Below are 17,623 nucleotides of genomic sequence, written 5' to 3' on the forward strand. Positions count from 1 at the left end.
ATGCTATGAATTTGTTAAACAAAATAATTTTTGCAACATATTAGAAGAACGCACATCGGAAAATCCCCAATTGCCTTCACACTAGACATAAATAAACAATTATCTAATAATATATACGTTGTTAGACATTTTCACCTTGCCTTGAACTTGACATGGCTCAGAAACAAAACAGGAGCTTGTAAGGAACTGGCATGCACAAACACTACATCGGGTACTATAAATGTAACCATAAAGTATAATTTTGTTAGTAAATGAGAAAATTTTGGTGATTTTTTGAAAAAAGAGAGACGCCGAAGAAAGTTGAATGTTAAAGGTCAAAGTTCGAAAACCTAGCAACAAGATTGTTTAACAAACATGCTAAAAAGAGTGGCTATAGTAAAGAAATTACAAAAACTAGTCTCAATGTTACCTGAATGTACGTAAAAAATCATTTTATCTCTTGTTACCAGGGCGTACGAAGTCAACAATGTTCAGAGTAACGCTATCGTCAGCCATCTTGAATTTTCACTTTTGAACTCTCGCCGGGCACTAAAAAAATGTTTTCACTCACAAGCAACTATATTTTTTAATTGTTATTAAGGAAAAACTGTTTAAAGTCGAGAGTGCACTATGCAACTGCAACTTACCGAGTGCATCGCTTGATTCGACTTTGACAACTAAAAATAGGCAAATCGATATACTAGGTTTTCATTATCACTTAAGGTTTTTCAATTTTCGCGTGCTACTGGGAAATGCAGCTAATTTTAAAATTACTGAGGTCGAAGTGAAATTCATATATGACGTATTATTTTGACTTAGGTCAGCAAATTTCAACTGCTGTTCTAAGGCGTAATATTATTTTAATTATCTATTAAAATATAACGATTATCATTACTGATTGTGCAATTATTTTGAATCATATTTATATTATGCGATTTTATTTAATGTTCATTACATAATTGTATTTATTAAACAACTTTACATACAGGTTTGAAATTAAGTTTTCATAGGACGCTGTCTACAAAAAATGTTTATTACATTTATTGGAAATAAAAATTATAAAAAATGAAAAAGAAAAATGGAAAAATATAAGTATACATATATTATCTAAAAGGTATTAGGTTTCGCTAATGATCAAATAGTATTAAGATGAAACTAAAACTACTTGGAATATATGATATGGAAAAAATAAATATTTAAGCTATTCATTAATAAAATAACTTAAAGAAAAGAAGGCAATGATCAGAACAATCTGTAGAAAAGATGGAGATGATTGTACCAAAGAAACAGGCTAGGATGGCGATATCCATAACTAAAATAGTTACTTTATGAAAAAGAAGAAAAGAACAACAAAATTTAAGAAGATATAACGTAGCAAAGATAAATACAGTTAAAGGAAATATAATTTTGAAGGTTTTACTGACAATTCCGTTTCTGTAAGAACACAAAAGATTGCTAAACTTTTCTTTGCCTTCTCATTGCATGGAAATATCAACAAAGATTGAATTATTTTGGACTCTTTTAAATAAAGCACTTTAAAATAAATTTAAACGAAATTGATCGTTTTGGAACTGTTTCACGTGACAATATACAAAGTGCTGTTGACAAATATATACCTCAAACTACAAATTGGATAGAATAAGGAACTATTAAAGAAAAGTAAATATTTTAATGGATTGTGCCTACAATACAACTAAAATAATGTAAAAGAAACACAATAAATAGTCCAGTCGCAGAGATTATTTGACCTAAAAATTATACGAGCAAGGCTAAATTTTGCTGAGAATGTCAATTGTGGGACTTCAAAAAGGATGCAACAAAGTATAACAATCGTACCCCTGGGCTTCCCTATAAAACCCCCTCACAGGGGGGAAACGGAAAATATCGATATACCAAAAATCTGTACGCCGTAGAAAAAAAAATTCAAAAGATGTAACTGAGATAATTTTGAACAAATATATCGATTAGCATTTTTGTATGGTATGAACCCTTCTCTCAGAAACAACGATTGAAGCGACCGGCGATTTTAAATGTCAGTTACGCGGGCGAAATAACTTTTGAAGACTAGGGTCCAACAATGGAAATTCTATAGTGACCCGTCAATAGAAGCGATACATTTTATTGAGAATCGTAAAAATGGCAAAAATCGCGCAACGTTTATTTCTTTAACAACTTTATAGAAACTGACTATGGGCAGTTATAGGAAAACGGCAAAATGCAAAAAAATTGGTACAAAAGCTGTACTTTTAAAACGCAATTTGATTTTTGTCCATAAGACACTCTGATCAAAAGATATCAAATTTTTACTATCGACTTAATACAAATTTTATTTAGAAAAATTGATTTGTCGCGAGTAATTGACATTTAAAATAGCCGCTCGCTTCAAGCGTTGTTTCTGAGAGAAGGTTCATTCTACAGAAAAATTGCTAATACACATTTTTGTTCAAAATGATGTGAGCTACATTTCTTGTTAAAACATTTTTTTCTACAGCGTAAAGATTCTTGGTAAATCGATACCCCCTCCTCCCCCCTACGAGGGTAAATTTTAGGAGAAGTATGGTGGTAGGAGTAGCCAACTTTTTTGCATATTTTAAGGGTCACAAAATTGAGATTCTCAGAAAAATTCAGCTAGTTCGCATGATTGTTAAAGGTTCAGTGACATTTTCGTCTCTGGGGACTGGAGTAAAATCCAATTTTTGACTATTTCACTGATATTTGCTTTAAAATACATTATCATAAACACAAATAGAAAAGAACTACAAGTAAATATGGAATTAAAGCATTCAGCAGCATTTATGATGGACGAAATTATTCAAATAGTACAATTGTGAGACTAAAACACTCTATCAGGTTTGGAAAAAAGGACACTCCAACAGGTTTTGGAACAAATTCTGTCATCGCGCGACATTTAAATTAGCCTGTAAAGACAATCTTTACTTTCAGATGTTGAATTTTTATTAATTTATTTATCTTTTAAGCTAAAAACATTCCTAAGTGTCATTTGTGAAATTAACTTTTCAAATATAACTTTTACTTTTATTTTTACTTAGAAAACAAAGTAGCTATTAAATGTGGAAATAAAGCCTACAATTCATTTAAGACGACAAAAGGACTTCTACAGGGCTGTGCTACGTCCCCTACTCTGTTTAAAATATTCTTGGAAAAGACACTCAAACCATGGAGGAGAAAGTGCGAAGGAATGGGCATACCAGTAAGAGACGAATACCTATACACCTTAAGTTTTGCCGACGATCAAGTAGTCATCGCACAAGATGAAGAAGATCTCAGCTTTATGCTCAGAAAACTAGAAGAAGAATATAAAAACAACGGAATGGAAATAAACTTAGAGAAAACCGAATACCTAACAACAGAAAACCAGAAGACAAATAAATGGAACAGATAAATTCAAGTATTTAGGAACCATAATATCGAACCAGGGAACAACAGAAGAAGATATAAACAACAGACTGAGACAAACAAGAAACTGTATAAGACAACTAAACTCAGTGTTGTGGGATAAGAACATTACGATAAAGACAAAAAAGAGAATATATAATACCCTGACAAGAAGTATCCTGACATATGGGTCCGAAAACTGGACAATAAACAAGAGAAATAGAGGTAGAATAAGAGCAGTAGAAATGGAGTTCCTGAGGAGAAGCTGTAGACTTACAAAAAGAGACAGAATTGAAAACGCAGAGATTAAGCGGAGAATGGGAGTGCAATCAGACATAATCGACTATATAGAGGAGAAGAAACTATCCTGGTACGGCCACGTCAGAAGAGCGAACAGAGAACGCTGGATAAACAAAATCACAGAATGGAGCCCGATTGGAAGAAGAAAGAGAGGAAGACCCCGAAGGTCATTCAGAGATGAAATCGACGAGGCTATGGAGAAAAGAACCCTGCGAGATGGAGACTGGAATGACAGGGAAAATTGGAGAAAACGGTTGAGTGAAGGAAGACAGTGAAAACTGTGGAAATCCTTAGTAGTAGTAGTACTTTTATTTTTTTACTTAGTACTTACTTTTTTATATAAGAACTAACATAAAAAAAATAAGCGAACAAACTAACTACCTAGATAGAAAAGCTCCAGATATCGCTGTCGCGTTTTTATCATCTAGTTTATTTTCGTTAAACTTCTACATATCTCAATTGTCGTAAAAAAATTATCCGATAGAATAAAATCTTTTGTGCTAATATTCCTGAGAATACTACAGTACCTGATCGAGATAAGAAATGATATCCAAAAAACACTGACCAAATACAATGAAATGGAGTAAATACCAGAGCCAAAAATAATTAAACAAAGAAAAAATAAACAGAGGGCAATGATGAGGTAAAATTAGAAATAGAAACAAACATTGAAAAACTACAGTAATGATTACATAGTAAATGAGGAAGAAAAAGCTGAATTTTAATGAAACTAAAGGAACAATATTACAGAAACCTATTACAGAAACTTTTCTGATTACCTGTATATTGTAATACAATAAAATATAATCGTAACGCAACTTTCTGTCTATGATGTAAAGTTTCAGTAACCAACCTTTTGTAGCAGAGATAGTACTTGAAGAAGGAAAAGAGAAGCAGTAAAATCAGTAATGAAAACAGTTAAGAAAGTAGAAAAAAAATACAGAAAAACGTGTAAAAATAATGCGAATGGACTATAAGTACTTATAGTAAGAAAACCTAAACATTTAAAAAAATGAAAAATATGACCCTTTTTTGAAGTTTCCTTCTACAAATAAACCTTATTGGATCAAAGAACGAAGAGATTCTTGGAGAAATAAAAAAGGTGACAATAAAAAAAAGTAGCACAAAAAAACATTATAAAGTTATGTTGTTATTATTTAAAATGCTGTGTTAAATTTTTTTGGAAAAATATAAATGATTTTAATTTGAAATATCGAAGGAATTTCGGGTTCCATTAAATTATTAGTTAGATTTTCAATTATGTTGAAGACAATAATTTAAATCAACATTTACGGATGGATAACAATATGACCTAAATAGCTTTTATGATTTTTCTAATCAGTATATATTGATGTTGTTGACATTATGATTTTCATCTTGAAAATAATTTATAAAATACAAATTTTTAAAAAATAAAAGCGATAATTTTGTTTTTTCTACGTTGAAAATCAGTTTAATTTTTTTTGCTTCTTTTCTAATGCCAATTCAGATATTATTCCAAATAATTTACAGTACAAGACTTGAAAAAAATTAAATCAGGATTTGGGAGGTGCCTTCTTTGAAGATACTAAATTAATCTTTCCATTTGACTTATTTTCATTGCCCCACGCATTATGGCACATCTGAGATCTATGAAACACTCTATTTATTTTTAATTTAAGATTCAAGATCACTTATTTTATGCAAATAGTAGTCTTTACATTTCTCCCAAATAAGTTTTTTATCTACTATATTCAATAGGAATACGCCGCAATTTTAAACGAAGATCTGTGTATTTTGACATTTTCATTTCCAGTAAGGGAGTCATTCTAATAATAATTATTGTTATCTGAGAACAAGAAATCGTTGGAAATGTGGAAATAGAAACGTAAATATAAGATTATTCCAATTAAATCTGTAATTAATGTCCATTCAATAGAGTAGTTAACAGAAAATAAAGGAGAAAATAGATTTAGAGCTTTTTTTAATTCACAAGATGTTTTATAAATTAATTACATTATCTTTTCTTGTTTTTTATTGGGTTTAAGCTAAATAGTCAACTCCCGGTATCTAAATTACAAAAGAAAATGCCACAAGTATTTCTGAATGTATCAAAATCATATTAGGTTATATATGTATATATATATATATATATATATATATATATATATATATATATATGTGTGTGTGTGTGTGTGTCTATGTGTTTTTGTTAAAGAAGTAGAGGACATTTACATTTTTCACAAAGTAGATAGAAATTATATTTTCCCCATATTTCACAAAAATGAAATTGTGCTAGATGGTCAGAAGTAAAATGAAAGTTTTATTAGTTTAAGTGGTGTACAGAATATTAATTGAAATTTCCATGCTTAAGAGAAAATTACTGCAAAAATGCATATATATGACTATAATTGTTCTTAAATTTAAAGAATTAACTTTGTTAAGAATTTAAAATGTCAGAAGAGTCGTGGTACTGTATGTGATTTAAATATTTTTTATCCTAATTTTTTGGATTTGCTAACATTACACCTACTTATTTTTTATAATTAATAGAGTAATTCTAATACTAAATATTCGTATAAGACGGAGTACCTAGACCGTAGCTACAAAAAATGAATCAATGAAGACAACAAAAAAAGTATAAACAATAGAAATACCAGTATTGCTTAGATATTTAAATAAATATTTTTCACTTTTAATTAATTATATAAAAGTGTGGCATAAAATCTAAACAGACAATTAAAATTAGAATTGTGTAGGCGGCTACTAATAAATTTCAGGTCTATTTTAATCATTTGCACGTTAAATACTCTATTATTTACTATAAATAATTAGCAGGTATTATAAAAAGTATCAATAATATGATAGTGATCTAATTCCACATTGGGGGGGGGGGGGCTAATCATTTACCTATAATAGGAGAGTATCAAATACATAGTTTCCTACGAAAAGTCGGACGAAATTCACTATCACATACAACTGAACTATTCGTTATCGATTTTGCAATAAACGAGTATACTATTCAAAAATGTAGTATTTATAACGAATTTTTCGTCCAAAAAGACCATACATTTTTAAGAAAATAACAAAAGTGCCCCCTCCAATTGAAAACATAAAGCACTTACAAAATGCCAGATTGATTAACTCTACTGTTAAGTGCATACGTATTCTCCTTTGAATTGTTTAAAATTTTCTAAGAATTTTGGACCAACTCATTATGAAAATAAGAAAGATATGAGCGTTAGCACATTAAAAACGCATTGTAAAAAAAATTGTAAATGCTTAAGTTTATTTGTTTTAAAAGGACACTTATACTATTCTATTAAAACACTTAAAGAAAGCTGCATAGACTTTAAATAAGATGAAAAAATGATATAATACCTCTATGTAGACTTAACAGGCAATGCGTAATCTCTGTAATGAAGAAGAAGAATATCTATCATTTTTAGTTTCAATGTCTGTACTGTAAACATAAACCGACCACATACATCGACGTTGGTGTGGACCGTCAAAAAACGTGTTCTAAATGATCAGATTCAACAAATTGAGAGTGATTGAGTATCTATAACTGTGCCCACTACCTAATGTCCTTGGGCAGTTTACAGCAAAATCAAAATGACTATCGAATTAAGAAGAGATTATAGATAATACAACAAACAGTTCAGATGTAATTTCAATACAGAGCACAACCACTCGCTTATACGTATTCCGTTCTTTTGGACTCCTCAGAGTGAACTTATGGTAAGCTCTGGATGAAAGCTTATTTATCTGAAATGAAAACTGATTTTAAACGGAGTTCTATTGGTAATTATAGATGAGTTTGTTATAAAACTAATAAAACCAATAGCCTCATCATCAGTATAGAAATATCAAGTCATGGAACGACATGGCTTATAAGATTAGATTACCTACAATAACAATAATTAATAAGTGTATGACTAACAGTCCGAATAAAAAGCTAACATTTTCCTAATTTAGTTAATTGCATAACCATTATAGCAAGTGAAGTTCCTTTATCATAAAAATGTTATTTTATAATCATCAGGTATTTTCCTTTCCATCTAGTTGTCCCATTTCTTGCAGAACACTGCATTTTTTTCCAAATTCTATTAAAATATCATATTTAAGACACGACAAATTATACTTCGCGATTACAATAGGTTTTAAATCGATACTTTCATAAATGATAAGATCCAAGTTTGTATGGAAATCCTAAATAAAGCAAAAGAAAATTAAACAAGATAACCCAAGATAAAACTGAGATAAATTTTGAATCATAGCCTGAAGTCATACAATATTACAAGCTTTATGAAACTATATAATTGGGTGGTTGTGTTAGTGAATGAAAATTTATCGGAAATCTAGCAAGAAAATAAAGAACTTGAAATGATTAATTTCACCATTAAAAGCATATAAATTCATGAATACACGTATAGTAGAATAATAGATCTTTAATAGAGTTATCGCAACAAAGTACTTTATGGAATAATCTAAAATCTAGCTGCAAGTTGATTAGGTATTTATTATTCATTATACAATCATGAATTTGGTATTTAATTGCTTACAATAAAATCAAATAACAAATAATACTGTAGGTGGAATTTAGGAAAACTTTGTAAACGATTGTATTTTTTAAAGAAAGTTCAAAGAACCGGTAAAAGAAGTAAGTTGCAGCGAAAAGTTGCTGTGGGCGAAAAGATATTCATATTACATTTATTCATATTACAAGTTTCTATTTGTTGAAATATTAAACTAAGAAAACATTATTAAAGTAATATTTAAAGCTCTTCGTAGCATATTTACAACTTCAAATCCGTCTATCGATTATTGTTAGTGAGACAGTAAAACAATTTTTCTCGGTATATATTTTTCAAGATTTGCTGAATTATTCTCTACACGGAAAAAAGTAACATCATGAAAGATATTTACTAAAATTAAGTATTACACAAAAGCTGTGTAAGAACGATGCACAAAGGTTTTTAAATGTAATACCTACTTAAAGTGGAAGGATTGCTTTGACAAGGGGACCTTACGTCACTAACGTTATTGTCGGAGCACGCCTTTCAAACATTAAAATAAGAGCATACTAATGACGGCGCCAGAATGAAAAATCTTCGATTTTTGATGACACAGCAATAATTATAAACAACCCAGGCTTAATTATAAACAACAAAGAAAAGTTCTACATAAATAGAAAAAAAAAGATGTCAAAATTGAAACGGGGCTGGACCCGTTTGGCACTTGACAAAGAAAAAAATCTGGGGACAAAAAATCTTAACAATTGAGAGCAAAAACTGACAAGATGAAGCAAAAATAGATATATAACATAAAGAAGATAACAGAAAACTGGAATGCAAGTGCACAAAATAGAACAACTTGGAAACTTTTAGAAAAGACTATATCGAGCAGCAGACATATATTTAAAATATGATGATAATAATTTCTCTATTATTGTTGTTTAAAAATAACAACTTGGTCTTTCTGGTTATCGTATGTATCTGTGAATGATAAGTTAAATAATAATCACTGTTAAGTGCGAAAATAAATGGAAAAGCTGAAAAACATATACTCTAAGGTATGAGATACGAAAATATTTATATAAACTATATTTATAAAACATAGATTGCCTAAAATTAATAAAACTATCATAATAATGAGCAAAATAATAAAAGTAAGAGTAATAAGGAAAAAACACATTTTTTGCGCAACACATTTTTATGTAAAAACTTGCTACCTGATGAGTGTTTTCCTATTACAGGAAATAATGGCCAATTAAGAAAGATCCACAGTTTAAAAAACTTATTTGTATATTAACTTTTGTGTGTCTTTATGGAAGGACTCTTAAAATATCGTTTGCCGACAACGTAACAACATGGATGTTTTAAAAAATCAGAAGAAAATCTCACAACGAGCATACATATTAAAAAGCTTATCCTTAAAGGTCCAAAATTAAGATCTCTTCATAATTTTTGTGAAGTAGATGGCAATTAAAAGAAATAAAATAATTTGTTATCGATTTTTATTAATATTTACGAAAATTTTAAACACATTTTATTAATTTTGCGTAGTACATGTCGTAAATACGTGAAAACCTTTTTCTGATATGCACTCAAAATTGTGTTACGACAATGAACGATTTTTTTCAACATATTTTTTGTAGAACGTGGCAAATATATCTAAAATATTCAAAATAGTGTTACTGGAGCACCAATAAAAGGTTCAAAAACATGTTGTTCTAAGACAAAAAGTTATATTTGATGTCAAATCTGCAAAATAATTCCGGTTAGTATATAAGCACATCCGTTAAACGACTTGGCACATATTTGCCAACCGCTGTAAACCGATTTTCAAAATGCCGGTATATTTCTAACCTAATCAAAGCACGTTATTTTTTAAAACACATTTTAAACTGATCTAATTTTGTATTAATTAGAATTTCCATGAATATTCATGTATTTTCCAAACGCACCTTTTCAAAACACTCCAAAAGTGTTTTTTGGCGGGAAGGGGTTAAGAAAGCGCGAGAGGAAATGCAGTAGGCCACGACCGACTAAGAACGCCGCAACCGTCCCGACGCCCGACCTAGCACAACACACTCTGGCGTAGGCAGCATTGCATTGTGCATCTACTTCGTCCTGAGTATCGTGGCACCGGCGGCGATTTGTCGGAAGTACGATGGTCCGATTTGCGCAGTATTGACGTTGACACGAATTTTCAAAGAGCACATTTTTATTATTTATAAGGGTATTTGACGATATTTACTGCATGAAGAAAAAAAACTTAGATAGGATTACGGTGCTGCAGAAAATATATTGTTTACTAAAACCCTTTGTCTATTTGGTGTGTTTATCTTCTTTGTCTCTATCTGTACTTACCTTATTTTGAAATAAATGATCACATCTAATTAAAGAGATAGAATAGGGCAAAATCTGACAATAGACCCATATAACTTTGAAAGAGTGGAGAGTTTTAAATATCTCGGAGCAACAATCACTGCAGATAACGATATCGCGGAAGAGATTAAAGGAAGAATTCAGGAAGCAAACAGATGTATGTACAGCCTCCACAATACTATTAAATCTAAAAGCCTAACACGAACATCAAAGATTAGAATATATAAAACGGTGATTAGACCGGTGCTCATGTATGGGTATGAGACGTGGACCCTGACCAAAGAAACTGAAAGAAAACTTAGATGTTTTGAGAGGAAAATCCTCAGAAGAATCTTTGGGCCTTATCACGACATTAATAGCAACCAATACCGAATGAGAACAAATGCTGAGGTCAAGCAGATGTATAGAGCGAGCGATACAGTCCAAGAGATTAAATCCTAACGTCTTAGATGGGCTGGCCATGTCCATAGACTCCCTAATAACCGCCTTGCCAAATTAATATGGGAGGAAGCCCCCACAGGAAGAAGACCCTTAGGACGTCCACGAATGCGATGGAGAGATAATATATGATCAGATCTAAGAACAATGGGACTGTCCACTGACCCAACTATTATGGACGACCGTTCAAGATGGAAGCAAGTTGTGCAGTCAGCCAAAACCCACCCCGGGTTGTAGTACTACAAGAAAGAAAGAAAAATCTAATTAAATATTACTTCAACGAGACTAAATAACGATGAAAAAACACTTTAGAAACACAAAGGATCAAATAAATGTGAATTGCAATTGCTATTTACTAAAATAAAATAGTTTCCGGTATCCTGGTCCACCTTTAGTACCCTTACAGCTCCTAAGATAGTTCTGGTTTCTTTTCAAGAATCTAAAGCAGATCTGATTGTGTTTGACCTACCCACGTACAACAAGTATCTTATTTTTAGTATTAAACATGTTAGAAAACTCAGCATTTCCTTTCTTGATTTCCTTTTGTTATTTTCAAACTCACCTAAAGGATTATTATCGCCAGTCTGTGGTTAAGGATTCTGACATCCTCTAAATTCCCGGGCTCATGTTTTCTACCTACTGACAACAATTAGATATACCTCACCCCTTGACTGTATATATCCTTCGCATATTTAAGACAGTGAACCCTCACCTCAGAGCTATCAACAATATACCTTTTTCATACTCCAACTCCTACACGAAATTGTGGTGATAAAAGATCCAGATTCTTCGTCAGTTCGGTAGAACCACTAGTAATGATGATCAAGTATTAAGTACTCTATCTAATATATTATTTTCTTTTTTAAAAACTGTTTTGCTTAAACTATAATTTAAACTAAGTCCAAAAAAAAAAAATGCAAATACAAAATCCAAAATAAACTATTGGAAAATAAAAGAGCCAATATTCATTGCGATGAAATAAATTAAGCGATTTGATACAAGTCTGTCAAGTCTGTGATAACAAGGAATTATTGATGATTGTTCTGTTGCACTCACTTTTTTTAGCATTCGTCGTTTCTTCGTGCTTTCGGGTTTTTAATTACCAGTCAAAGTACCAAATTTTCAATAAAGGATTTTTATTTTAAAACAAAAAGAGAAATCAAACGATTTCTGCCTAGCGAAACCGAATTCAAATTTTTACCACTGTGTTTCCTAAAATTTGCGAAACAAACAGCTGGATAAATTACTCGGCAAGGGAATCTAAAATTGCATTCCACCAGACCTAATAAAGAGGTCGAAATACGTATCAGCGGTTGTCGCTGCACTGTATCAAAACAAAAATCTAGTACCGTCATTATGTTTTATTACTTACTTCGTTTGGAGTACAAGAAACTGAATTCACTACAAATTTTGACCAGGATGAACGGCATGTAGAATGCAATTTTAGATTCCCTTGCCGAGTAATTTATCCAGCTGTTTGTTTCGCAAATTTTAGGAAACACAGTGGTAAAAATTTGAATTCGGTTTCGCTAGGCAGAAATCGTTTGATTTCTCTTTTTGTTTTTAGATGGCGTAGTTACGTCCGTATATAGTTATTTTGATAACTATTGTCTAGGACGGGAGAGATTTTTGTTTTGGTTCAGAGCAGTGACTATACCGTTCTGACGAGACCTAAAGAGGTCGAAATACGTATCAGCGGTTGTCGCTGCCCTGTATCAAAACAAAAATCTAGTACCGTCATTATATTATGATTTTTATTTTCTAAAATGTGAAGTTGGCGTATTGAGTTTGTGCTCCTAGGTCTTTTAAGACACTACTCTGAGATACTTCTTAAAGATTTTGTCCATCATTAAAAACCTAGAGATAAAGCGGAAACTGAAGTGACGAGAGATGAAAGCGACACAAAATCGAAAAGGATGAAAAAAATAGGGGGATCTATGGTTAGCAGTGGACACAAGAAAATTAAAGGATGAGGATTTGTGATTTTAAAAGGACCTTATTATTCATCCTATGTGAACTATAAAAGAATCCATCAAGATTGTATTATAAACACAAACAATTAAACTAAACATTTTCTTCTTCTTCTTTTTCCTCTTTATAAGCAATTCTGCTTGTTCATTTGCTGATTAATACCTCTATGGAAGGTTGTCACTCCATGTTTTGCGCGGTCGTCCGATACTTCTTCTGCCGACTGGTGGCTTACCTACTTATGTAGTTATTCCATTATTTTTTCTATTTTGTGTCCATTCATTTATACACTGCACGTTACATTTTCTTCTATTGTCTTCACTTCTCTTTTGATCTCTCAGCGTATTTCCTGTAATTCTTCTCAGTACTCTCATCTCTGCCGTTTCCAGTAGCCTTTGCATTGTGGCTTTTTCGAGTCGTGTTTCTGAGGCATATGCCATTCTTGGTCTTACACTGGCTTTATAAATTCTTGATTTCATCTCAGTGTTAATGTGTCTGTTTCGCCTTATAGTGTTATTAAGGCATCCTGCCAGTCTATTTGCTTTTTGTACTTGATCTCTCACTTCTTCTCACACCTAGACAGTGTAATTCCCAGGTATTTTATTTCTATTAATTGTTCAATTGATGCCATCAATTTCTATTTTACATCTGGTTGGTTCTTTGCTAACTACTATTGTTTTAGTTTTCTGAAATGCGATTGTCATATTAAATTCTTTTGCTCTTATGTTAAATCTGTGGACCAGTCTTGGCAGACTATCTTCATCTTGGGCTATCAATATTGTGTCGTCTGCGTAACAGGGTATTTTGATTTCTTTGTTTCCCATTCTCTATCCTCTTCCTTTGTTAACGGTTTTGATGATTTCATTCATGATCAAATTGAAGAGCATGGGTCTCAATGAATCCCTTTGTCTTATTCCGCTGCCTATTTCTATAGGTTATGTAAGTTGTCCATCTATTCTGACTTCCATTTTGTTGTTTTGGTAGATGTTTTCGATATTTTTTATAATATTTAGGGGAACTTGTTCATTATACAAAAAATGGATTACATCATTGAGTCTTACTCCGTCAAACGCTTTCTTTAGGTCAATTAGACACAGAAATTCTGGTCTATTATACTCTAGTGATTTCTCAGTAATTTGCTTTATAACGAATATTGCATCTGTACGTGATCTCCCACTACGAAAACCCTGTTCTTTCCATCTGTACACGATCTTCCACTACGAAAACCCACTACGAAAACTAAACGTCAACCAATAAACAACCATTCTAGTCTAAACATTTAATCATTTGACGTCCTTGGATTCTATCATCCGTACAGTTCAGTAAAAAACTAATTTACTGGTTTATATTGATTAACATTTTTTTAAGCATTGTGATATTTTCTTTAATAAATATGTTGTTTTTGCTCATAATCTTTATAGAAAACTTTTGATTATGTCAAAATAATTTACAAAATTCTGTTACTTTTTTTATAAACTTTAGTTCTGCTTTTAGCTCAATTAAGAATATGATCAAAAAAATCATTGATCAAGAAAAATTGTCTTTAAAACTCTCAGAAAAGGAAAATAGTTAGGATACTGCATCAGATACAACTAATCCGAAATTTACGAAAATTAACCGATATGATAAAACCCCTAATCCAATAAAACTTCCAAACGAAGTTACGTAGTGCAGGCCGACCTCTCTATTGCCTGTGATATCAACTATGTACGAACAACTGCTACTCAAAAGATTGAAACCAATTATAGTGGACAAAAGCCCAATCTCAGTTAGAATTTGCACACAGAGATCCACTTAAGCATAGAACAGTTCGCAAATTAGAAAAACCCGAAAAAATACTGGAAGAAAAAAACTTACTTTAGTGTTTTCCTATACATGGCACAGGCTTTTGATAAATGTGTCACACAGGTCTTTTATTAAAATTAAAAAGACTGTTGTCCATAAAATAATCTACACTAATGATATGTTATATCTCAAATAAAGCTTTTGAAGTCAAAGCAAGTTTAAGCAATATAGGCCAACATCTTAGGTCCAGTCTAACCAGAGATATACGTAAATTAACAATTTTCTATGTTCACAAATGACACTGCTGTCTTTACTGTAGGCGAAGACCACGGAGAACCAGCAACTAAACTTCAGATATGTACAAGGTTGTACATGGAACATTGTATACACGTACAACGAAACCCAAATACATCTACATCGGGTTTCATCGGAAATATACTCAACTTATTTTTTTTTTATTTAAATAGGACGCCCTATATATTTTTGCTGGTTTTAAAAGAACTTCCTAATTCCTAATTCATACACACAAAATTTGGCAAAAAAATTTGTTAAAACGAGAAATAAATCACTTTACATGTGCATGCAACCCTATTAATAAATTCGTGAGTCAGTCTTTGCAATACTTATCTGTGTTTAGTTCATATTAATCAATAATTATTCGTCTCAAACCCTGCAAGCATGTTGGTCGCCTAATGTAATTATCTGATTTTAGATAACCCTAAAAAAATCTAGCGGGTTAAGATCTGGAAAAGGAGCAGGCTATTCTATGAATCCTCTACGTCCAATCCATCGATTTGGAAAATTCGCAATTTAAAAAATCTCTAACCCACCGATAATAGTATGGAGCGCTCCATCTGGCCAAAACCAATACATTTTTATGCTGGCAAAACTGGCCGTTTTGTTGTAGTACAGGAATTATTTAATTATTTAGTAAATTTAAATACTGTCAAGTTTAGTTCAACATTTTGAATGCTGGGTATGTGCTTCATGAATCCAATGATGATTCGTATTTGACCAATACTTTAAGATATGGCGGTAAACTGTTTTAATTCAAACAAAAAGTTGCTTCATCGGAAAACACTAGATTGGCTGCAAAATCTTCGTCGTCATTATAAATGTCTATCAGTTGCTCCTAAAACTATATTCGTCAGTTAAAATGATCGTCTGACAATTCTTGAACCAATTTCATGATATACGGATGATACTTTTAAATTTTAAATATTTTCCTTACATTACGTGAACATATACCATGATTAAGTGCCAATTTACTGTCAGGGTTATTGTGGAAGTTTGAGACGATTCCTCTTAATCAATTGTAATGTTTTGTCTAATAACAACTAAAACGTTGCAATGTTTTAGTAACCGTAATAACATCGAATTTCTTTCATTGTGTGTCAAAGACGATCACCTCAACCGATCAGCGTTAATATGTAAGTAGGTACTTTTTCACTTAAATAAGACCTTTTTATTCTAAAACTTGTTTTGGAAATAGCTTCTGAATTTAAACCGCGAGCATTTTGAACATTTGAAGTGATTTTTTAAAATTATTATTCTCATTTGTCTTGGTATATAAATTTAACTATGGCTTAATTCTAGCGTGAGCTATTTCTTATAACAAATGTTTCTACTAAACTTGGTATATGTATAAAGTGTCCCATTTAAATTAAATAAGTTAAGGGTATTTTCCGTGAAATTGAAAGTATAGTTGTAAAGAAAATATGGCATCAGATGCGCTATGTGGCATTGCACTTGCATGCATCCTTTATACATATTGTCTTTTTAGTTTCAAAGATACATTTACTTGGTTCCATACATTATCATAAATATTTGGAAAACATTTGGAAAACGAGGTCCAGGAAGAAGAAGAACATCTTGGTTAAAGAATCTCAGAATCTGGTTCAATACAACATATATGCAGCTTTTCCGCGCTGCTGCAGATAAGATAAAGATTGCCATGATGATCGCCAACATTTGTAACAGCTATAAGATATGATATAGAAGAGAAAGAAAAATTGTGGAAACACAATATGATAATAGAAAGAACACTTGAGCCAAATATAATTTTTGTGGAAACTGAAGAATGTAGTGATGATGATGATATTGATAATGCTATTCCATCCAACTTCATGTTCAAATAGGTTATTATAAAGAAAAGTAAATACTTACAAATATTTTAATAGTACCCTGGTTGGCCCTTAACTACTGAGGCATATACTGGTAGTTCTGGATTAAACCCTAAGGCCTTGCTTATTTGGATTTTATGTTTTATTGTATTTTAAGTTTGTCAGAGCGATTATATTATTTTTATATATTTTTGTTTAAAACTGGGGCAACAAGATCATTATTTATATGTTTCTGCTTTGAGCAGTCCTACATAAAGACCATATAATTCTGCCAAGAAAAGCATATGGTAATTGCCAATACTTGGTTTCAGCTTTCTAAGAGAAGACTATATACACGGACGTCTCCTTCACATACAGAAAACCACACTGTCAGAAACCAGATAGACTTTATATTCGTTAATAGCAGATATAAAAACTCTATACCATCAGTTAAAACTTTTCCTGGAGCAGATGTTAACTCAGACCACAATCCGTTAGTTGCGGACGAGAAAATAAAACTAAAAAGAATTGAACTCAGAAAACAACAACCAAAAATTAATGTAAGAATGTTAAAAAACGAAGAAATAAAAAAACGAATTAAAAAATAATGTGAATGTTAATATGCAAAAAACACTAACTGACAACAAACAAATTATGGATGTAAATAAAAAGTGGTATAATATTACACATTACTGAAACCAGCTCAAGAAAGTTTGTAACAACATAGGTCAGAGGCTAAAAAACAGTGGATGACAGAAGAAATACTATTACAGATGGAAGAAA

At 31.5% G+C, this 17,623-nt stretch overlaps 1 protein-coding gene across 5 annotated transcripts in view; it reads right to left on the reverse strand.

The window, feature by feature from the left end:
- Window positions 1–17,623, reverse strand: part of Blimp-1 (PR domain zinc finger protein 1) — a 130,807-nt gene that overhangs the window by 50,084 nt on the left and 63,100 nt on the right. For 2 of the 5 annotated variants that reach the window (XM_072538163.1, XM_072538161.1), the window contains exon 1: window positions 410–700. The exons of 2 other annotated variants lie outside the window; for them this stretch is intronic. In XM_072538163.1, the coding sequence (XP_072394264.1) occupies window positions 410–431 (22 nt within the window). In that variant the 5' untranslated portion in view covers window positions 432–700. Of the gene's footprint in view, window positions 1–409; window positions 702–17,623 lie in introns of those variants that run through there. One more of the 5 variants, XM_072538162.1, reaches the window with a different exon arrangement.

The sequence above is a fragment of the Diabrotica undecimpunctata genome, chromosome 7, assembly GCF_040954645.1.
Source record: "Diabrotica undecimpunctata isolate CICGRU chromosome 7, icDiaUnde3, whole genome shotgun sequence".
Lineage (NCBI taxonomy): Eukaryota > Metazoa > Arthropoda > Insecta > Coleoptera > Chrysomelidae > Diabrotica > Diabrotica undecimpunctata.